Raw genomic sequence first — 24,163 nt, forward strand, 5'->3', positions numbered from 1 at the left:
TGGGACTTGATATGAGACCTGCAGTGGTCCTTGTCCCATATTCTCAGTTCTTCCACCTGCTTCTTAGGATGCATGTTCTGTGTGACGCAAAAGCCTTCTCTGTAGTTTGTAGGGCTCTGTAGTGTCAGTTTATCTGACCACTGAGAGAATACACTCCTGGTACCACACAGGTCTACCCAAAAGTTTAGACCATGTGACTAAGTGCACAGTCCAATCTATTCTTGAATTCAGACAGGCTCAGTGAAGTGACTACTTCACTGGGGAGCCTGTTCCAGTGCGCAACCACCCTCTTGGTGAAGAACTTCCTCCTGATGTCGAGCCTAAACTTCCCCTGCCTCAGCTTAACCCCGTTCCTGCGAGTCCTATCAGTGGACCTTATGGAGAAAAGGTCTCCTGCCTCTCCACTCCCCCATGCAAGGAAGTTGTAGACTGCAATGAGGTCCTCCCTCAGCCACCTCTTCTCCAGGCTGAACAGGCCTAGTGACCTCAGCCGCTCCTCATATGTCATCCCCTCTAGGCCCTTCACCATCTTGGTCACCCTCCTCTGGACACTCTCCAACAGCTTCAAGTCCTTTTTGTACTGTGGTGCCCGGAACTGCACACAGTGCTCGAGGTGAGGCTGCACCAGCGCAGAGTAGAGCAGAACGATCACTTCCCTCGACTGACCAGCAATGCTGTGCTTGATGCATCCCAGGATACAGTTGGCCCTCCCGGCTGCCATGGCACACTGCTGGCTCATATTCAACTCGCTGTCAACCACGACCCCCAGATCCCTCTCTGTCGGGCAGAGAGGGGTCATGATGCTAGCCCCTCAACGCTGTTTTAATCATTAGGCCATTAGACTTCTGTGCCTGACAGCTCCTATCATCGGGGAGGTGCCATAACTCTCCTTGACCAGGAGGGATTGATTTTTTGTTCAATTGTTGCTTGTTTCTGAAGTTGTTGCTTTCTGTCTCTGAAAACATACATGGTCCTCATGGAGGAAAGCTATATCCATGCCTTCCTGACACAGAGGCGTTTATCACAAAGCTTTTATCACTGTGTGCTACGCTTGCCTTTACCAAGCAGTCTGATGTTGTGACTAGGTTGTACATTGCAGAGTTAAATCACAAAAATGCAATAAGAAAAGAAAAAAAATATCCTGCCTACATTAGTAACGTGCGCCAAACTCACTCTTGCTGTGCACAGAATGGGAACAGTTGTTCATCTTGGTCATGGTGGCAGCTGTTCTTTCTAATTATCAGGTGATTTCAGTCTGTTTGACTTTTATTATATCTAATAAAACAGAAATGTGTCTCAAATCCAAAGTGCAATTACTGTAGATAAGGTTGTAAGGATTACAATATACAAGGGGAATGTGGAACTGACAAACTGTTGAATACTCGATGTCACCTGAACATAATCTTCATTTTAGGATAGGTATATTAATTTCCATGTCTCTTCAGTCCTCTAATAACTCCAAGTATGAACTATAGTCTGTTCTGTAGGCTTTTGTTTTTCTTTGAGGCTTTTGGCAGCTGCAAATGTGAATCTGTTGATGCAGGTAAATGCTTCACTTAGAGAACTATAAACATTTTGAAAGAACCCCCCAAACTTCTCTAGTTAATGTGCAATATGTAAAACTTTTGCCTGAAGAAAATTAGGAAACCTGAAGGCAGCTGTCAGTGGTAATATGGGATAAAATCCTTGAGTAGTACTGTGGCTCTTGCACTCCTCTCACATTAAATTAAATACTTAACTCTTAGTTCCAGGAATGTTCTTCCTCTGAAGTTACTTAAGACGATGCTTTAAGATGCAGAACCGTGTGCAATAAATTCACTACCTCCTTTTTCCGTAACGTTTCTGTAAGCTGCTTGTCTTCACTTCAGGTCTTTTGACCAAACTGCACCCAAGCTGTTCCCTTCCATTCAGGGAACATCAAAGGTCTTTGGTAGAAACCATCACCCAAACTGCTTAAACAATCCTGTATGTTCCTATTGAATGTAATGTTAGGAAAGTGTTGATAAGGGTTAAAAATTTTGAAGATTTGGCTCAGTCTAACAAGGCTGAAACAAGTGTATTTAGAAGAAACATGAAGACATAGTCAGTGGCTATGAAGAAGGAAAACATTTGCTTATCTGTCTTCTTGACATAAATTATGTCAAATGCATACTATGCAGTGGTGAGTTATGGTAAACACAATAAAAGGACTAAACATTTTGTTACATAATCTTCTAAAGAGAGCTTTCCATGTAATATACGACCCAATGACTAACTTAGAGCACACGGAGTTTCCTTTTCTTGTGATTACAACATTCTCTCTCCATCTAACCTGTAGAGTAAAATAGAAATGCATAGCTGCAGCTTCAGTGGTGATTCAGTAAAAAAGATTATTGATGTTCCACTTCTGTTTGGCCCACATCTTGAAAGCACTAACTGCATCAACAGAGCACGTGCATGAAAGAATAAATCCAGCATCTTTTTTCTTCTGGAACCTCTGGGGTGGGGGGGGTGGGGGTGGGGGGGTAGGACAAAACAAAACAAAAAAATCTCATATTATTTGTTTGTGCTTTGAGAGCATTGCAGAGGCAGTATTAACGTATGTGCTAAGAACAAACTTAGCACGTGTGCTAAGATCAAGCATAGATTCCAAATGAAATACATCCTCTCAGCATTTGATGTGTCCTTGCTGTCTGATGGTCTTAAATGCTTCTGGTGGACATTTTTATTTCAAGAAACTGTGATGCTGAGAGGGTGAAGTTATCCCTTTGGTAGGTAAAAAGTTTACGTTGCCATTGAACAACTGGATAAAGACCTTTAAATAATCGTATTTAAAGAGGAATGGGTGCAGACAATGCTTAAGGTGACCCATGTCACTAAGCTGGTTGGAGGGATTGCTGCTGCCACCTCTATTTGAAAATTCAGAGAACAGTGAGGAGTCCCCCCAGAATCTCTAAGGCTTCAAATGTGTTACAGTGAAGATCAGTCCTTAAAGCTCTTTTCTTACTGCTGTTGCCTTGGAATTTCAATGTGTTCCACTGTAGCCACCTAGGCTTAATGATATTCTATGCACGTAGATGGGCTGGGTTCTGTTTAGATGAGTGTACTTATCTGTGATACTTAAATGTCTCCTTCATCATCATCTATATAACAAGTTCAGCAAAAGTAAAATCATACTAAAGTTAAAATTCATTGTAGCTGTGTTCTATGTTCAGATCCATTTGGTTAGGAACTATTCCATTAATAGCCATTCTTCAATATGCAATTCCTTTTTACCCTTTTTTTTCCCCCAACATAACAATTCCTTGTCAATCATTTTTATTCAAAGTCTGAAACAGGGTCATATAATTTAAATGGCCAGGATGAGTTCTAGTATTCGAGTGCCTTAGATTAATTGAAATACTGATAGGAAAGAATTGCTGTGAAACAAGTGATGTAAGCTGAAGCCTTTGGTAGCAACATAAAGGTTTTACGGCTGGCAGGAAGGTGGCATTTTAGGAACAGTGTGTAGAAAATGCCATGAAACTTGAGGCAAGATGGAGTAATTTCTCTGGTGATTGATTTTTTGTTGTTGATTTTTAGTTGCTTGTTCCAGATGATGCAAGACAACTGAATAGTGTTACCATTTCAAGAGAGGCTTAAATGCTGAATTGATTCAAAGGGAGGATGAGAATGGGCTGTAGGAATCAAAGTTTTTAAGAACTTAAATTAATTTGGGGCCAGAGTTCTTTGTTTATCCAAAACTTGTTCTTTTACATAAAAGGACAGAAGATTAGTACTGCAGAGGTTATTTCTTTCATATGAGTTCAATTGTAGCAATATAATTTCAATTTAATGAATGCAGAGGAATCCAATACACTTGTGCATCCTGCTTTCTTATGTTTTGAAGAGAAAAATTAGTGTTTTTCTGCATCAAAAGAAGTAAATGGATCTGTTTCTGTATGTCTGGATTAGGCACATTTCTGAAATAAAATACAAGGAAAATTGTTTCTTATTCTGCTTTCATTGGACAGAATTGTGGTTCCTGTTATTTATCTACTTTAGAAAGGCCTTTCTTTTGCCTTTCCCATGGTTCCAGAAAAATTGTCTCTTTGATTACTAAGCGATCATTTGTACAGTAATTCATCCCTCAGCGGGTCCCATTTAGCTGTTTAATTACTGCCAGTAGTTGACGCTGGCAGAGGTGTGTACTGTACCCAGCAGAGGCTGCAGTTGCTGGAAGCTCTGGACTGGTCAAGGTAGAGTGAAGCCTTTCCTTAGATCCTGCCATGCTGAAACTCTGCAGTGCAATTTCCCACACACACTTGAAGTAGATGGATTCATAAAAAGGAAAGAGAATCATGATTAAACTCATGGCACAAGACAAAAATAATACCAGATTTTGTAATCCAAACTTGGCTTCTAATTATAAGTATTCTTTTAGGTTCTCTACTGTGTATTAAAAGTTGCCTGATACCATTTGTGTGATAACAGTTTTGTAAATGTAACAAAGCAGACGTTGCAGGCAGTAAAAGAAGATTAAAACTTGAAGTATAGTACAGGTATAACTGAGACCACTCTATAAAACACAGTTCTTAAGCTTCTGAAAGACTAAACTTGGTTCAACAGCAGTGGTTTATAGCTACAAAACTGTACTCTCTAAGCAAATCAAAGCTTATGAAGACACAGGGAGTTAGAGCAAGGTGCTTCCCTGGTCTGAATGGGAGGGCAGCGGATCTAGCGTGCCACGATCAGGAGCGCACGCTGCACAAACCTAGGGGCTGTCACGGCATTCTTGCCCACCCACATTTTTCCTCCATTAATGTAAATCCTGTGTTCATTTTTAGAATCTGCCATTGCTACAGGACCCTATAATGGCTATTATTTCACAAGTAATTTAAAATCTATTTTCACAGCCCAGATGAGTGTTAGAAGAGTGATTGCTGACGAGTGGGCAGTTGACATAATCCCTTACTCCTTCTCCACACCAGAGACTACACTCATTGACTTAGAAAACATTTTAGGCTCCTTAAAATTCCTTCCTGGTCCTCTCAATCTCAAGCGAGCTGTTTGAATAAAGTAAACTGTGTCCACAGTATCAAAATATTTTTGTAAACGATCCTAATCCTAATTTATTGCTTCTAAAATTGTTTCACGTTACCGTAGTTGGCTCTGTTTCTGATGGCGTGGGCTGAAGTTATTTTCTTTGAAAATGAGCGTGGCACTGCCGGGTCTTGCTTCTGTCTGGGGTGCTCTGGGAACAATTACTGTTGATGGAGTTCCCCTGCTCCCTCCCCGCTGCTCGTGAATAGATCGAAGTAAGTGAGCGCTGGGAGCGCTGCGTGGCCGCCCGAGCTCGGGGATGGGGGCACACCGTGCAGCCACCTGCACTTCCCAGCGTGCTTATCCTTATCCTCAGTCCCCGATGTCAGAGAAAGGCAAGCTACAAAGTCAGGCCCTGCAGCAAAAGCTGAAGTTACTGTGGATAATGTCTCAGCATTTCAGTTTGTGCATAGCACGTGCTCCTTCCCTGAGTTTTTTTTACTGATTACTGAAAGACTAAGTATGGTTAAGCCTGTAGGCTCGCTGTCAGGTTTATGGGCAGTTTTATCCTGCCTCATCAGCAGGAATAGCAGGCATTCCTGCTCTCCTATTCCAGGGCAGACAGTTGTTTCCTCACCTGTTACTCAGCTTTTTTTTTTTTTTTTTTCTTCCTCTCCCCATTTCTTCCTCCCTTTGTTTTCTTCGTTCCCTCACTCCCTCACTACCCACCGTGGTCACCTTCTTTGCCTAGCATCAACATTTTAACGAAGTTGCTCAAATGAAGTTGTAGCTAGAGAGCAGCACCAGCAAATATATAATGCAATTTACATCAATCTGTTGCTGTCAGATTGTCAGGGTATCGGAGAAGACGCATGTGAGAGAGAGTGTGTAAAAAGCAGGATTACTTATCCTGAAAAAGGATAGATGGTTATGGTCCTAGGGTGTTTACAAGGTCAAATAAATAGATCTCTTCCCATTTCTGACACTAACATAGGAGTAGGGAGACCAGTAAACTAGCAGCAATTATTAGGAAATACTGTTTCATACTAGCCTCTGATTCATATGCTGTGGATGGATTAAAAGTAGGTCTGCATAATTTTATGACCATTAACTTATAAGTAGGTATAAAGCAAACTGAGAGGAAACTCCGTTCATGCTTTAGGTGTAAACTGATCTCCTGCTAGGATTGGGGACAGGTTTTTTCTGCCTTGTGCAGTATTTTGCAACTCCTCAGTTACATTACAGGGATTTTTCACTTTCTATTCAAGTAGCAATTATGAGCCTGTCCTGAAGCAGGATATTGGACTTTGTGATAAATGGTCTGTGCTGGATTGGTAAATCCTGTGTGCTACTGTAGCAGGCAGGAGACCATATGTAACTGCATCACCGAACAAAAGAAGTAAGTGTTTTAATTTAAATACGCATAGATATTCCACTGAGGCAGGCAGGAAGGAGGGAAAAGGAAGAGGGGGGTAATGCTGCTGTGTCACTGGGGGTGCTGGAGGGAAGGGGTGCTGCCTGCACTGCCCTGGGAGAATCTCCACAAGCTTAAAATTCCCCCTTGTTGGTGTTTTCTAAAATTTACTCCTGAATATTTTTAAGAAATTGCTTAGCCGGTATTTTTCACATGATTGACTGGAGCCAAAGGTGCATTTCAGGATATGAGGGTTGTCCATAAACGAAAAATTACCATTCAGGATACTAGACTAAATATTGAAAACTCTGCTTGAAAAAAAAGATAAAAACATAACTATAGGTTCAGAGAAGCTGAAAGAGGTACATTGACTATGGTAAACAGTGTGAGTACAGGTAGAAGCTTACAGTAGACTGGAAAGAATTCTTTACGACATTGACCGTCAATATGAAATATGAGCTCCACGAGTGTTGCTGGTTTTGTACAAAATACTAATCTGTGTAGAAAGAACATGTGATTTTTATGATCACTAAGCCAAAATGATTCCCAAGCTAGAATACTCTTTAGGGTTTACAGAGGAATAGTAGGTAAATATTACTAAGGAAAAAAAATCCAAGTGACTTCTTTGCGTTTGTGGATTTTTTTTTTTTTTAATTTTTATTTCTTTATTTCTTGTATTTTAGATGGCTACAGGATAATCTGTAGGCAGATTGCAAAGAGGTTATCATAATAACCCTAAGTGATTGAACCTTATGGAGACTTTATTCCCTGTGGAAACTTCATTTCCCAATGAGGGTCAAGATAAGTAAGGAGTCTAGGGCATCATTTACAAGCTGATTCACATGTTTCGATGTGTATGTATTCTATAATTTTCCCAAATGTGCCTTTGATGTATAGTAATATTAATGCTGAAATGAAACTCCATGCACTTTTTTTGTTTGTTTTGTATTTCTGTTCAGCTCATAGCATGCTCTTTTTAGAACAAATGATCTTTATTTAAAGAGCTGAACGTGTCGTATCCTGACCGGCATAGGAAATACCTGTCAGTCTTTGATGCAAAGAAGTTTGTGGTAGCTTCTAAGAAAGCCAGCAATCAGTCTTTTAAAAAGAACAGTTGGGGACCCATCTTCTCTCTTTCTTATGTCCACTTTTTATATGCATGATTATAGCGTCGTCTTCTGTATCCTAGGATAGTTATTCAAGTGACTGAGAAAAAATTATCAATCAAAGTTACACCAGCACAAATTAGGTTGTGGCACAGGCTATCTAGGACTGAATTCTGTGGTTTCTGTATTCCTGAAAGTACATATTTGATCTGTATGACAAGTTTAACAAATGCTTAAATAATTACAGGGTTGCTGTCTGAACACAGAATTGTTTTGGTTTAGAGTTAATGCCCCTTTCTCCCCAGAAGGCAAAAGTTACCTTTGGTCTGTGGTATTCATGTGCTTCAGCTGGAGACGCTCAAGCGCTTACCAGTGCATGTAGGTGCCAGTCGGGATTTATTCTCTGAATTCGTTTGTGTGCCAGCATGCTATTCATCAGGGCAAGGACATGCTTTCAGCTACCCTACAAACAGTAGGGGTCTCAGCTTCACACGATGCCCCAAGTTTTCAGCAGATCCACAGAAAATGGAAGCATTTTCTGGTAGACAGGAGTGTGGTTATGCAACAGTTAATTGAAATTAAACAACCAGTGCATCCTTTTCATTTCGCAAAAAGCATTCAGCTGTTAGAAGAGTTGAATTATGGGGTTTAAACCCTGTCTTGTTTTTCCCTTTTGCTTGCAGCATTTTAAATGTAAACCACTTAGATTATGAGTGTATACAGTGAATGAAGGGAAAGAAAACTGTAATCTAAGGATTAAGCTTGCTTTTTTTTTTTTTTTTTTTTGTTATTGTATCCTAAATAACAAGGTAGAGATACAGAAGGAGTTATGCGGTTATGGTAGGAGCCTCGGGCTGTAACTAATCAGTACGAGGAAAGATTAGAGAGAACCATGGCAACCCTGTAACATTTGTGAATGAATCTGTGTTTCCATAAGGCACTTCCTAGCGTACAGGGCTGCATATTCTAAAATAGATGTATTCAGAGTAGGTTGGCGCAGAAACTACAATCCATATTTGGTGAATGGCAGTTAGAAATGTTCTCTGTTTATACCTTGAGTATCTTCATTTCATGGAAAATGTAGGCATGGCAGGATACTTGTTTTTTATATAATATACTCATTTGCCATATTGGCTGGAAGTGATGCTTGTGTATAATTAAACATCATCTTCTCAGAATGAAAAGCTGACCTCATCACTTATTTATTTGGATTATTTCTGGGTATGCTGTTTCTTAACAGTGACCATTAAAACACAGTATGTGTAGGATCAGCAAATGAAGTTACAACTGTGGAAGTTTACTGCACGTCAAGTCATTGATGTTTTGACATCTTTTCTGTCTCTGACAGTTGTTACTGTCGCTTGAAGTAGCCCCCAGTCAAAATTTTTTGTTAGTGTAGAGTGGGATCAGATTTACTGAAGCTGCTCTGAGTACTTGCCGATGCTGCCACAGGGTCAGCACTTCAGACAATGAGCCCTCTCCCTTCCCTTCCTCCTGGAAGTTTTGCTTTCTGTGCCAGAAGAGTTTTTTCCTCTGCCACCTGGGTGGCGAGTTGAGATATTAATAGTGAACTTGCACAGATGTGCGCCCTTAGAGGTTTGTGATTTCAGGAACTTCACATTTACTTCTTGGTGGACTGATGTGCCTTGGTGGACTTGCTGGACTGATGGGCCAGTCTTTTCTAGTCCACGGTTCTTCAGGTGGATATGTTGTACTGGCGATAAATACAAAACAGTATGAAGTAAATTAATGCACTTGGAATGAAAACGAAGTACATAACCATTTGGGTGGCAGGTGGTTGTACTGTGTGGCCACATCGGAGGAAAAAATTACAAGTAAGATTTCCTCTCACAGAAATTGAAAAACAGTGGATAAGTGCCTGCACTGTAACTGTTTAATTTCTTATCTCATTTTGATTTTTATTTCACATGATATATCTTGTTTTTCTGTGCCTCAGTCTTTCAGGAAAACTACCTCAGAGGGAGAGGCAGCAGGGGTAATGGCAAAGAACTTATCTTCTTGAATGAATGGTTACTGCAACTCCCCTGCTGCATCTGTAGGCTTGTAGTTTTCCTGAAATCCACTTTTATTTCTCCGGCCCAGCATAACACTATCCTTTCGTGCTTTCTTCCTTCTAGGGATCCTTGCATTTTCTCTGCTCTTTATCATGAGCTTTTCATTCTCCATGTCTCGTCATCCATTTTTGCTGGAGATTTTACAATGCATCAATCTATGGGCAACAAGGCTGGTTAAACAGATTGGTCTGCAATTAGATACCATGGACCTGAGTGCCTCTGTCATGCCCCAGTATTCCCTTTTCCACCCAAATAAACATGAATTTTCCCAATAAAGTGTTACTGGAGACCTCAGTTGATTGAGGAAGGCTTCCAGAATTTTTTACAGGTGAGGCAGGCAAACTTTAAAAAATAGATATAATAATAAAAAAAACACTTCAAGCTAAATGCTTGGCTTTTCTTTCTTTCTCTTATTTCACAAAGAACAGTATGATTACTTGCAGCTGTGATTTAAATGATCTAAGAGGTGAAGACCATGTGAGGGTTTGCCAGTACCTTGACACTTCTGTCTATACAGCCATACAGTCTAGCTTGAATGATGGAAACTAAAAGTTCTATTCCATAGGAAATTTAAATATTTCAGCAATAAAAATGAAAATTATTTCAAATACTAATGGCAGAGGAAGAGGAAACTTTCCTTACAAAATTTGGTTTGGAAAAAGATAAAAACATTTTCATGATGACAGTTTTTAGTAATTTCCATTGTTTCCAAAACTGAAGCTGCCCAAATATAAACCGTCTAAGTTCTGTTCAATAACAGTTTCTGGTGAACTGCCAGAATACCTTGGATGCTTTTGGCCCAAGTCTGAGGTAGGTATTTTGTTTTGCTGTCACCAGGAAAGCCTTGAAATTCCACATGCTTTAAAACAAACTGGAATAGAAATAATGCAGCATCCCACAGGGGAAAAAAATGACAGGGATTGTTATGAACTTCCTTTTTCTTAATTGAAAAAAAAAAAATGAAGTCAGTGCTTATCGAATGGGGAAGGTAAAATAAATTTCCCTTTTCTCAAGCTGTTCTGATGGGTGTGCTAGATTTTTGTCTAGCACATCTATTAGAGATGGAAAGATCCAGTATCACTGATATGACAAAATGTTTTACCATGTGGGTTCTGCACCTTACATTCATTGATATATTTGTGGGATTCTGAAGGCAGAGGGAGGCTGCGCAAAGGTCACAGAACTGTAAGCCAAGGTAAACAGCCTGTCAGAAAACGTTTAGCAAATGACAGTGCAAACCACTGAAAAATAGAGAAAGGAGAGGAAAACACATTCCCTTGGAAAATATATTTCCTGGTTGGAAAGGCATTGAAGTTCAGAGCCCCTTACATTGCTTCTTTGTCCTTTTCAAATAATTTGTTTTGTTCAGGTTTTTAATGCAAGTCAGGGTCCTGAGCATCTCAGCCTTAGGGAAGAGGAATACACATTCTGCATCAGATATCCGGGAGGGCATTATCGACATTGTGACTAAGGGCAAAAGCATCTTTCATCGTGGGAAAGGAGATGAGACTGCTCAAATTTAATATTTGAGTAACGTATTGAACATAGATGCAGCACAAGAGCATTTTTTTTAGTCATTGTGCCAAAGAAGGTTGTGTCTTCTGGTTTGTACACTGCACAAAAAAAAGAATGATTTTTGGTTTCAACATGCATTTAAACTTTTTTTAACTCCATTACAGGTAGAAAGTGTATTTCCAATTTTTCCAATTCTAGATTATTTATCCTGGTTTTCTTGCTTTTTGAGGAGAAGCTTCTCTTTATGGGGAGATAACTTTGGATGGCTGTGATGTCCCTGCTGCTCTTCAGCCCTGCGACACAAAGCCGCAGCACTGTGCACAGCAGTCTTGTAAACACTAAAGCATCCAAGCCTCTTTATCTCTTTATTTTTTTTTATTATTATTTTATTTTTGTGTTTTGCAGCAAGTTCAAACTTCAGTCAACATGTGCAGTGCTAGGAGTTCTTAGTTGCACAGAAGATCCTTTTGGCAGGCTCTTGCAGCGTGTTCAACCTAGATAACTGATGGGAATAAAGTTAGGGGCTAACAGTGTCACGATGTCCAGGAAATGTGTGAGGGTCTCTCTTTTTTGTTGATGTAGACTGAGTTCCTAAAGATTTGCCTACATCTGTGTCCAGAAGTAAGAAACCAGTACTCGTATCTCATCTTTGCTTTTGAAAACAAAAACTTTGTCTACAGCACCAAACCCGTTTGTTGAACAAACAAACAAAAAAGGCAAAACAACAAAATACATAAATCCTCTACATGTCCTGAGGGAGACTTCAGAGAAAGGGAACAATTATTGAAAACCACTGAGTGCTGTATGCACTGTATCAAGTTGCCAAGAGAAAGTTATGTTTGACTGGCTTATAAAGTAGGTTTTAGTAAATCCCTCAAACAGGGATTTTGGCAAGTGTGCACACTCGGGTGCAGAACCTGTGAGTGCTGTAAAGTGCTGAGAGTACGTCTGGATCGATCCCTTGGAAACAAGTGGGTTTCTGAGGATCAGAAGGGTGGTAGGGTGGGAGAGGGTGACTGAGAAACAACACAGCCGAGGTGGGACTGATAACACTGAAAACATTGGAAATGATTTTGATTACAAAAGACAGATTGCTTACAAATACCACATGCAGAGATGAAGGAGAGAGTGACCGAAGTTAAAAAACACAGAAACAGAGTTATCTAGACCTGGTGGGTTTTTCAGAAAGCTGGATTTTGTTTGGGTTTTTCAGAATCTCCTCCAACTTATGTCACAACTAATTGAATTAGGGTTTAAACTGTGGAATTTGAATTTGTCTTTTACTTCAGGGGTCCCATTAGACCAATGGGTGCAGCAGAAAGTGCTGTGTACGTTGTGGTAGCAGCACTGATACCTGCGCTATGCCTGAACCCCCAAACATCTTAAGTTGATAAACATAATGATTAACTTATTCACTCCTTACAAATCAGAAAAGTAGATGGAGTTATTTGATACTTTTAACGAGAAAAATAAAAAGGTGGTTATTGTTGGAAATTTTGTAACCTGATATTAGAAAATAAAATTCAGTGCTCAAGATCAATTTGATAAATACGGTGAACTCTGAAGTCTCAGTGCAATTAAATGTACAAGTTGCCTTTGTAATACATTGTGTAGCTGATCATAAAGTAAAAACAGTGGCGGATCAGTTAAAAGAATTAGTTGTTTGAGGGGAAAAAAAAATGGTGATGAAGTAATTAGTATCATAAGTTAAACAAAGATTTAAAACTGTGGTACATGGCAGTAATACATTTTGAACACAGTTAATGAGCATATTCATTGCATTCATTTCTAATTAAGTGGAAAAAATAGTGGTCCTTTAAATGGAGATAATAAATGTGCAAGTCAGTCTTGCACAAACATGCAACAGAAGAATTTATTGCCTGCTGTCTAACTAGGGAACTGGGAATCATTATAAAGATTAGCTTTACGGAAAAAAAATCCAGAAAAAAGCTTCAATAGCAAATGTTTGAGGTAATAATTTTCATGTTAAATATTGCTTGACGTGTTTGGCAGTGTGTGTGTGTGTTTTCCTTTTCAGAACGTGGATATTTGCTGTCATCAGAAGTAGGTCTGTCTGTACCCTCGGAAAGGACCGAGGGATATGTATCAGTTTAGTTTTTGGTGAGAGGTGTCCTCACTGCATGGCAGGACCTGAAAGAGAGCGCAGCAGCCCCACAGACGGGGAGGCTTCCCCCGAGCAGGCCACAGTGGGGCAGCGGCGGCGGTGGCCTTCCCAAAGCCAGCTGCGCTCTCACCAACACTCTCCCGTCTTTCTCAGCCTCCCCGAGTGCTGCGGCTCAGAGCTTTTCAAGCTCCAGCAGGGGAAAAGTGACTGAAATTCCTACTGTTTATTCTGTCAGTAGGCAGCTGGGGAACTGACATGAAACAGGTTAAAATATTAAAACCAGACATGCCTTCTAGAGCAGTGGCTTTCAGTGTTTTTATGACTTGAGAAGCCCCTAAACATTCTGCAGTGGAAGCGAGGACCTTTGCGGGGCATATTTAAGCTTATGGATGACAACTGACTGGCGTTTCTTACTTACCTTTCATGGAGCTATTTGAAGTTCACGGATCCCCAGGGATACCCAGACCACACGTTAAAAACCAATGAAACTAAATCAAACCGTGTACGTTTTATTCTTTTAAAGCTCCCAACCCATATATCTCTTGTCAGTAGTACCAAAATAGCAGGTTCTTTTTGACACATGGTACATTTAGGTCTTTGCTTCACAAACGTCTCACTGGGATATGCGTAAGCCTGAAATGTTCTTCCAAGTTTCCCTAAACCACCTTAACCTCCTGGAGCCTGCTCACCACTGCTATTACAAGAGGGCAAGGTTTCAGTACCAAAAAGCCACTGAATTTTCCCTGGTAACATGCAGTATATTTCTAGTGATATTGCAGTATGAATTACTGTGCCAGGCTTAAGCAATTTAAGTTTTTTCTCTGACTTCATTCTCCCTTCGTTCTATCCTGTATATTGTAATTGTTTCCCATAAAAGGAACAAGCAATCGTACTCATGGTCTGTTCAAAATGCTAACTTAGCTCTTATTTTTTTAACCTCACTGCATGATTTTATTATGTATTTAAGCCAGTGGCAACTTGGAAGCTACATTTAAAATAGCTGGCTTTGATACCATACTTGTTTCATTAAAAAAAATAATAAAAATGCAAGCTGCAGTCAGTTTGTTTATTAAAAGAGGAAGTTTATAGAAATTTACCAGTAAATAAACATGTAATTTTCTTTTCTGTTCAGGTATGACTTTGTAGAAGTTGAAGAGCCTAGTGATGGCACTGTTTTAGGGCGCTGGTGTGGTTCCAGTAGTGTGCCAAGCAGACAAATCTCCAAAGGAAACCAGATCAGAATAAGATTTGTGTCTGATGAATATTTTCCTTCTCAACCTGGATTCTGCATCCATTATACACTTCTTGTGCCAGTAAGTAACATGTTTCAGGATTGGAGCATTTCAGGAAAACAAAATCTTTGAAGTGGTAGCTCAAAAGATTCTTTGCAAAGTTTAGGATTAATTGCTGTTTATTTCTCAATAATAACAATAATGAATAATCTGTCTTCCAGAATTGTACATTTTGTTTCTGCCTTTTAACTAACCGAGAGTTCTTGTGGTTCCTCTCAGATGGCTTTGGTCTGGGAAGTTGTGGGCTTGGTTGTTTATGTGGAAACTTGAATAAAATGTTTGCATTCCTAATACAGTACTGTGAAAAAGCCACTTTTTTTTTTTTTTTTTTTTTTTTTTGCTTTGAGAAGAAGAAAAATCAGCATCAGAAAAATCAGCTGCATGACACTTAAAGGGAATTGGGAAGTTACAAAGAAGATTGAAGGAATTAATGTTCTTGTTAGTCAGCTGCTTCATACTCAGCCAAATGATTATACTTATTTCAAAAACAAAAACGTTGTTTTCCTGAATTGTTTTACTATAGTGACAAAGTAAAAAATGCATAGTACTCAATTTCCACTGCATTTTTCCTTAAAAATGTACTTTATATTTCTCTTGCATGTTGGTTAACACTTGTAACTCACAGGTACTAAACACTAGTCGCTGTCTAAAATATGGGTATTTTAACTGTCAGCAGTTTTGTCACTTGGTGGGAAAAGAAAAAAGTAAAAGATCTCTGATAGCAAAGCAATGTTTATAGATTTTTGAGGATGAGATAATGTTCTGAAGCATCAGGATGCAGTGGAACAGGAGTTGACATGTTTTTACAGAATAGATGTTCTGTATTTAATGAGAGTGAAGAATATTTTTAAATTCCTCATAATTCACTTTGTGAATCTCCTAAATCATCTTGTGGTTTGTGGTATTTGGTTGGTCGGAAATATCTGCAAACTCAATAAAAAATTGATCAAAAGAATCCATGTTCTAACCTTACTGACATGTGCATCACTTGATGCATTTGGCTTGCTTACTGCCTTTGCCATTTTGCATTTTCCCCTCTTTTCCTTCTTTGCAAAACTTCAGTTATGGAGAAGAAGCATAGAATAATTCTGTGCATTTATTCAATAATACATAAGCTTATAGAGGATACATTTAGCATACTGATGGTGTAAGTGAAGTGTAGTAGTATATGTACATGCTATTTCTTGTTGTATTCCTGTAAGTATTTGTAAATATTTAGGCCTAACTAAGTATTATCCCTGAAATAATTAAGGGCTTGATTTGCATTATTATCTCTTTTGTGAGTTGGACACTTTTGTTAGTAGAATAGTATGACTGATTGATGATGAATTTTGAAATTAAATAAAATGTCAGTCGGCATGCAAACCAGCTTGGAGTATGGCTGGGTTTAAGCTCTCTTTATACCAGAGGGCAGAAGGTAATAAATATGTTGCTTTCAGAAAATGGTAAAAGAAAAGCCCTAAATAGATGCTTTGTGTGGGCTGAGGCCAGATTTCATTGTAGATGCCCTCCAGTATTACATCCTATTTGCTACGTGTCTATCTGATTTACCTGTGTTCCAATTTTTGTGGAATGGATTAAACAAATGCACCTAGAAATACCAAAATGCAAGTATAATTATCTTCAAGTTTGGCCTCAAGTTGCGCCAAGAGAACTTTAGGTTGGATATTAGGAAAAATTTCTTCACTGAAAGGGTTGTGAAGTATTGGAACAGGCTGCCCAGGGAAGTGGTTGAGTCACTGTCTCTGGAGGTATTCAGAAGACATGCAGGTGTGGTGCTGAGGGACATGGTTTAGTGGTAGACATGGCAGTGCTAGGTTAACAGTTGAATATGGTGATCTTAGAGGTCTTTTCCAACATAAATGATTCTACGATTTAAGTTATCAACAATTCAAAACAATTTTAATAATTCAAAATATTTAGATCATTAATGCTGAACATTTATTCAGTAGACAAAATAAGCTGAGATTGTAGGATGCATTTTTTTAATCCCTCTTTTCCTCCAATAATAAAGTTTATATGCATAAGAAGTACACATACAAACTATTACAGAAATCAAGCTATTTTCTATCTAACATATGTATCAGGCAAGAGCAGCCCCTTTCCTGTCACAGGAATTCAAAGCCAGCTTCAAAATACACGGTATAACAACAGGTTTGTGAGAATTAATTTCCCAATCTCTTTAATGGAGAGATTTTTCATGAAAAGTTCTGTTTTAATAAGCCATACAAAATACAATTTCACATTTCTGGTTGCATAATTAACTATCTGGCTTGTAAATGCAGTCTGTATTCATAAGTTTCAGGATTAGATCTTCTGCTTCTTGTATGTAGAACAATTGAAAAGTGAAAGTTGTGTTTTCCTTAAAATTGTAAGGTTGTATCATCCTACTGTTCAAGATAAATCAAAATTTACAATTGTCAGCTATAGGAATAAGTGTAAATTGTAAATAATGATTGCAAAACATCTGATTTGCTTAGTAATTCACTTATATAACTTGGTCCTAAACAGTTAATTTTTTTTTTTTTAATTTTTTAAAAGAAAGGGGGAGGGGTAGATGCCTGGTAGACTAGCAATGAGAGATTGTTTGGGGAGAAATGAAGCAAAACTGAAATAAAACAGTGCAAGCTTGTTTCTGTATTTGGAGGCCACACACAGAGAGGGGCACCGGACACATTTTCAGGTCTTTTAAAGAGCAAGAGGAATGGCTTTGTTTAAATCTCCTGTAATTTATCGTATATATATATATTTACTTTGTATATTATATTTCAAACGAACTTTTCACATGATGAATAAGTAGGGGGAGAATGGCTATTGATCTGGTTACCTTACTTTTAGGATTTAGCCTCTCAAAAGGACTCCCAGCAGTTCTGATGCTGTTAGATGCAACATCATTTTACAGGGTAGTTTAACACAGGATTATAAGGCAGCACTTAAAAGCAGTGCATATACTGTATACAAGCAGTATGTTTCCTGAGAAGATCATGAAGATTTCTTGAGGGTCTAGATAACTGCAGGTTAATTATTTGAATTTCTTCCAACTTAAATTGTGTAGTCTGGGTGCATTTAGAAGAATGTTCTGCAATTTTGGTTAGCTCTGTTTGTTCTATAGCTGCAAGTTCATTTAGTCTGGAATACTGTAAAGTGAAAGGAAGTGTTGAAAAGGCTTTTTTTCCGCTATGAAAATTTAGCTTGTGTTAATCTAAATTTCTCCTGCTACTTTCGACACGACTGTTATTCTTAGGCACTCTTTTCATGCTATGCCCTGTCACTTAGTCAGCGCTTACTGGTGAGCTGCATTATTCACTAGGGGCTTCTTAGTGGTTGTTCTGCATTTTGACTGTTCAGCTATGCATTTATTAAAAGTCGTGTATTTGGCACCAAAACCTCCTAGAAATTTACTGCAAAAAGTAATCCGTATTTCATTTGTTTTCCTCTCCTCACTTGCCCCCAGTTACAACTCTAACCCATATAGTAGCTACATGCAATTGAGGGAAACCTTATGAACTCCTACAATGTGTTGGAGCTTCAGTCTTCCTAGTGACTTGTTTAGTTTAAATTATGTCAGTTACAAGTTTGGCATAGAAAACTTGATGTAATAAAGCCCATTGTTACTTGGGGGAGCGGGTGAATGGGATACTTGATGCCTGAGGTGCCATTAAGGAATGCATGACTGATTGCCAAAGTAGTTATTAATTATTCAGGGCACTCAGAACAAAGCAGCTCCAGTTAAAGTTGAAGCTGGGGGTGACTATATTCCCCTTTCTTTTTTGGCATATGGTAGCATGTCATTTGTCATGAAAGATCTTGCCAAAGATCTTTGCTAAGAACAGACTTAACCCTCTTCTATGCAAGTGAAGATGAAGAGCAAAATCCGAGAAGGGTCTTAAATGGCTGACCTTGTTTAAAAGTGATTTGGCAGGTGTTCTGGGATTTTGGTGCAGTACCTGTATGGCTACCTGGATTTCAATCCAAGAGATTTTTTTTCTTTTTTCTTTGATGAAGAGATGGTGTTAGTAGTGCTCTTGCTATTAACAGTAATACTTAAGATTAATATTATGCAGATAATCTGTTTAAGGTCATCTAATAATTGTTCCTCTATTTCATCCAAATTAGCTAAGCTTTGATTTTTTTTTTGATGTTGAGCATGTTAGTTTTCTTTGTGGAAACTTTTTAAGTTGAGCTTGTTTAATGAAAAAATGCAAATAAAATTCAAATACTAACAGAAAAAAGTGCATACTAAGAAGAGAAAAAAGAAAGCTCTTACCTAGCATTCGCTTCCTTTGAAAAGCCCACAGATTCCAGAGATATCAGACGTGTATCTCACATGTCAGGACCAAAGCCCAAGAGAGGCCTAACCCTGGCTGCAATAACGGAAAATCCATCCAGAAACATCACAAAGGACGTGTTGATCTCCTAAACAAAGGTGAAGGAAGGGCTTTAGCTGCACTTTCTCAAGAAGAAATCAAAAGTATCTGGAAGAGAAATAGCATGATTTCAGGGTTGTTTAAACCAAGGTTGCACGAAGCAGCAGGAGAGTATCTAAGTATTATTTAGCACATTGGAATGCCACATGAAGTGAAAAGGAACTGTGAAAATCCTTCATATGTTGGGAAGGACTTTTTAAAAAAAATTCTGCGTTCAGAGTTTCCACTCATTACATACAGTGAAACCTAAACCCAGATAAATCAATAAACTCCTAAAGATGCTCAAGTTTGCAAATTCAGTCATTTAATTTTTGTGTGTGGCAAAGAATGATGTGTTGCCAGTCAGAGAGGTTTTTGTACTAATTCTTTCCTTGAGGATTTCGTTTTGCATTAGGTTTGTGCTGAGGACTAAATAATTCCCGTTACTTTTTTTTTTTTTTTTTTTTTTTTTAATGTGGGATATTAAAGATTACCCACAAATACATAGATAGAGACATACTTCAGGTTCAGTTCATGTAAATCAAAAAACTACAAAGAGTACACAAATTAAGATGGCTATTATCCATGTGGCTACAATGAAAGGAAAAGAAAACTTTGAAGTAGAAAGAACCTTTGAAGGGTATTTTCGAATAAAATCATAATGTCATGTTTCCTTGTGACTATATCTCATTTTGTCACATGGACACCATAAAAAAAAATAAAGCAGTTACTAGGACAGCTCAGTGCAAACACTCTTTCACCTCCTTAAGTGCCCTAAGGTGTTGAAAAATTTTGGAAATAGATTGGAAAAGTATTTCAGATTCGTGATGGTATCTTTTGTCTTTCATGTCTATAAGCTGCTAAGGGCTTTTATTAGACTTGCGTTTAGTAATAAATATTTATTATTGACAGTGATTATTTTCATTAATTGCAAACTTTTGGAAAATTTGGAGGGTTTCTCTTAGTATTTCAATCAAGCTGATGCATCCATAATTAATTAATTTGAAAATACATATTTTACATGGTTTATCATTTAGTTTATTGTGGTATTCTACAAGTAATCTTGCATATATGTTCTGCTTGTGTGCTTTTTTTTTTTTTCCTTGTTTTATATCAAAAAGTCTGAAAGACAAGTTAAAGGTAGAAAGAGGAATGTTTGTGTTTCTTCCAAAGCGACAATTCAAAATTCTACTGGAATTTGATGACTCTGGGAGCGGTCTGACTAGTGTTTGCAGGATCTTAATATTATTTCTGTTCGGGAATGATCTGAAAGAACTATATTTTGCCAACTGATGAGAAAGCAGAAATACTAATAATAATTTGTATATTAATCTAGGAAAGATACTAATATGGAAAATCTAGTCTGCAGTAATGATGCAAGGAATAGAATACATGAACATGGAGAAGATGGGCTTGGGGAAGATACCAGCCTTGTGGATTACCGTAGCACTTACCTTTGGTGTTACTTGTATCATTCAACTTGACTTAATAGACAATGATGTTTGCACCTGCTAATAAACAAGGAACACATCAATAATGAAGATAATTTTCAACCATTGTAGTCCTGAGTATGGACTCTGGGTATGAGATTGTGTGCCTGGGGTAAAACACAGTTAAACATCAAAACTGAAAATTTAAAAATAAATAAATGGTTGTCATTCATCTCATTTTGCCATTTCTGATTGTGTTCTTAATGAGAAAAATGGCTCCATTATACTAACTGATACAAACAAACAAGCAAAAAAGCTCTGATGTTTTTCATTAGCATTTGGGTGTTTCTTTTCTCTCTTTTTTTTTTTTTTCTTCCCTCCTGGGGTAATTTTATCTGTATTTATATACATATATATGTATTTATGTTCCAAGCATTATGCAATTGTCTAGTTGACTATCCCTTTTCCAATTTCCAAGATCAATATGTTATTCACAGCTTTTGGAGAAAGCATGCAGATGGCTTCTCTACAAATCCCAAACCAAAGTGATTCTGTCCTATTTTCAAAGTAATCCCCTGTGTAATTAGCACAGTCCTAGATTTTTTTATGGTTTCAAATACTGAGATGTTGTGCCTGATACGCTTGATAGTGGAAAAAAGGTGAGCAAATGTACTCTTCATACTAGGTTTCAGGCAGCACCATCATTTTCAGTTTTGCTATTTTAGTTACGTTCAATGACATGTCCCTATCCATTTTACTATCTTTACTATTATTATTTACTATTATTTACTTTTTTACTATCAGATCTGAAAGGACCCTTAGTAATTTCAGAATTACAAGCTAAAAAATGGAATAATGGAGGTGTTTTTGTAGATGACTGCACAGTCTAACACCATGGACTGGCAGAAGCATCTCTTTATATTCAGGATAAAAATTCTTGACAGGGTAATAGCACTGTGTAGTAGCTTCAGGGTGGGAGTTTGCTTGAGGAAAGATTAATGTGGGGTATTGGTGGTGGCGTTAAGAGAAATCATTTCCTTTCTAAAAAGGAATAGATAATAAGCACTATGGGAATACCAAAATTTGCACCTGTCTTGTCTTTGCAGTACCTGGCCTCTGGTGTTACAGATGGGGATTATGAGCTGTCATTTGTTAGCTTCGCATAAGTGCTCAAAACTTTTTTTTAATGATGATGATGAAAGGCTTAGCTGAAGAAGCCAGGATATTTGTTGAAAAGTTTTTGGTTTTGTTTTCATGGGAAAGTCTAGATAATCACAAAGCTGTTGAATCTGTTCTTTCAATTATTTCTGATTAGGGTGGTGGAGAAAGAATTCAGGAGGGTTGTTTCCATGTTGACTGCTGATAGCTGGTACACATTGACGAAGAACTTTAATTGCTTAAAAAATGGAAACAAGCAAAAACCTTGCACATGAGAACAGAGGGCAATTTCTGTTTGGCAAAAGACATTTCCAGGGGCTCAGGCTGCTTGAGTATTCATTTCACTCTAGTTTTGAACTAGGCAATAAATCTTAGGAAGAAAAATGCTAAGAATCATTTACAAGGAGAACTAAACTGCTAGGCTTCAAACTGAAGGGAGCAATTTAGTGCATGAAAGACCTGGCTTAATGGCACTTGACAAATGGATGTATGAAAGCAGATGGCACACCCTTTGGAAGAAATCTTGCATATAACCCTACAGAAAGTGTGGAGTTGGTATTTCCTAATAGCCCTTCTCTCTCAGCTGCAAAAGGATACCATGGGGAAACTCCATAACTCTGCCCTGGCACCATGTGCAACAGTTCTCAGGTCTCATTACAGTTGTTTGCTAAGTGATCAGGGGAATTTCAGTGTAGTGATGCACACATTTAAATCAACCCGATGCTTTATTGTCTAGTACGTAGCCCTGGTGTCTTCTGGTAGCACTTAGCTTGAAAGTTTCTCAGGGGAGCTCTGTAGTTCAAAGTGCTCTTCTAGTAGCACGGCAAATAGCTTTTGAACGACCTGACAGTCTTTAGCAAGGCAGATGCTATGCTACGGTAATTTTGTTAGAAGTCCATATTTTTGTGGTTTGGTGAATGGTTGGTGTCGTGAATACAGTTGAAGAATTGAATTTTCAAATGTTTTGTTTTCAGTAGGTCTACTTAAACTATTTTTGTGTCAAAAGAAACAGTCTAAATCTGTCAGTGGGACATTTCCAATGCATTGTAGTTTGGATCTTTACTGAGAAGATCATTTACGTATCATATATGTGTGGGAATGTAAAAATATATATATATATATATATATATATAAATATATAAAAAAAATCAAAACTCCAAAACCTCTAAAATTGTTTTGGATACAAATTCTGCTAATTCTGTGCAACTGACCCAAGACTTCCCTGCCAAGACTGAACTGACTAGGTAGCCAAGGAGAGTAAGATGACTGAGTTGACCTGAGTTATCAAGGTCATTCAGTCACCTGTATTTCTTTGGGAAGAAAGGGCCAAATACCACAATGTTAAAATGTGCTAGCTGTCAGGGCAGTTAGCCACATATATGTAGGATTTTAATACATAAGCTGTTAATAGGGTTGCCCTTGCTTATCTTTTAAAAATCACTCTGATCTACTGAACTTTACTGAACGTGGTTGCCTTCAGGTTTTTCAATGTGAGGTGTTCTGGGTAATCAAAGGTTAATAATAAAATACTTACAGTTCTTGAGTCATCTGTGTAATGCTTTTTTGGTTTGGAATTCATGTATTTTAGTCAAAGTAAATTCTCTAATCGTTCTCTTCTTGTTCACAGTCTGTCCATATATGTAACTTTAAATACTGTACTTACTTTTTTTAATTGCCTTTCTTCTTAAGAAAGTCATAGGCACGTTTCATGTGGAAAAAAAAAGAAAACTAGCAATTAGGTGCTCTAAAATAGAAGTATGTCTCTTGATGCAATAAAAATGTAGAGTTAAGGTTCATAACTTTGAAACCAGCACTTTGCTGCTATAAAAGACTTCAGAATACAGCCCAGCTTTTCACCATGAACTAAAGACAGATGGTGAAATCAGCAGTACAAAGAAAAAAGAAAATTTGTCAAGTGTTTTTTCAATTATATTCCCAATTGTCATTAAGAATAAAAAGTTGAGTTAGTTTTAGAACTAAATATTTAGATGGATGAAAAATGATAAACAATTTGAAAGTAATTTATTAATTTTCTAACAAAATGCATCTAAAAGTACTATAGCTTAAGGGCCACACCTGCACATCTGGTAGAGGGGATAGGAAGGTGAAGCTGAGCCTTGTGTGAAGTCCACTGTATGGAGGCAAAGCACTCTTCAGGCAGCCTTCTGCTCTGCTGTAGTAAACCAAATTGTTCTGGTCATCTTCTGCAGAGCAGTATTATACCCCCACTTAATTTGCAGTTTAAGAACACTTTTGAGGCAATGTTGTTAGGGAAGAGCAAAGGAAATTCACCTTTTACTTTTGCAAGTTACATGCTTATGCCCATATGTAGTTAAGGATTTATTTATACATTTGCTTAGAATTAATATTAAAAATGAGTAAAGAAAACTCTAATATTTGTTTGTAACAGTGCTAGTAAATGAGGTGGGTTTTTTTTTTTTTTTTTTTTAGATTTTCATTTAGATAATGGATACAATTGCAGAGTCTTTTGTGATTAGTTTGAGATTGTGGTTGTTGACTATTGTTTTAAGCAAAAACTTTCTTTTTTTTGTCTTTTCCTACCTCCATTTCTATGAACTATTAATCTCTTACTAGTGCACCTAGTATTTTTAAAAACTGTATTAGGAAGGTGTTTCTTTAA

General features: G+C 37.8%; 1 protein-coding gene across 2 annotated transcripts in view; it reads left to right on the forward strand.

Moving 5' to 3' along the window:
- PDGFC (platelet derived growth factor C) overlaps positions 1-24,163 on the forward strand; it is a 117,781-nt gene that overhangs the window by 70,818 nt on the left and 22,800 nt on the right. For both annotated transcript variants that reach the window (XM_035325837.1, XM_035325836.1), the window contains exon 4: positions 14,369-14,549. In XM_035325837.1, the coding sequence (XP_035181728.1) occupies positions 14,369-14,549 (181 nt within the window). The remainder of the gene's footprint in view (positions 1-14,368; positions 14,550-24,163) is intronic.

This window comes from Oxyura jamaicensis, chromosome 4, assembly GCF_011077185.1.
Source record: "Oxyura jamaicensis isolate SHBP4307 breed ruddy duck chromosome 4, BPBGC_Ojam_1.0, whole genome shotgun sequence".
NCBI lineage: Eukaryota > Metazoa > Chordata > Aves > Anseriformes > Anatidae > Oxyura > Oxyura jamaicensis.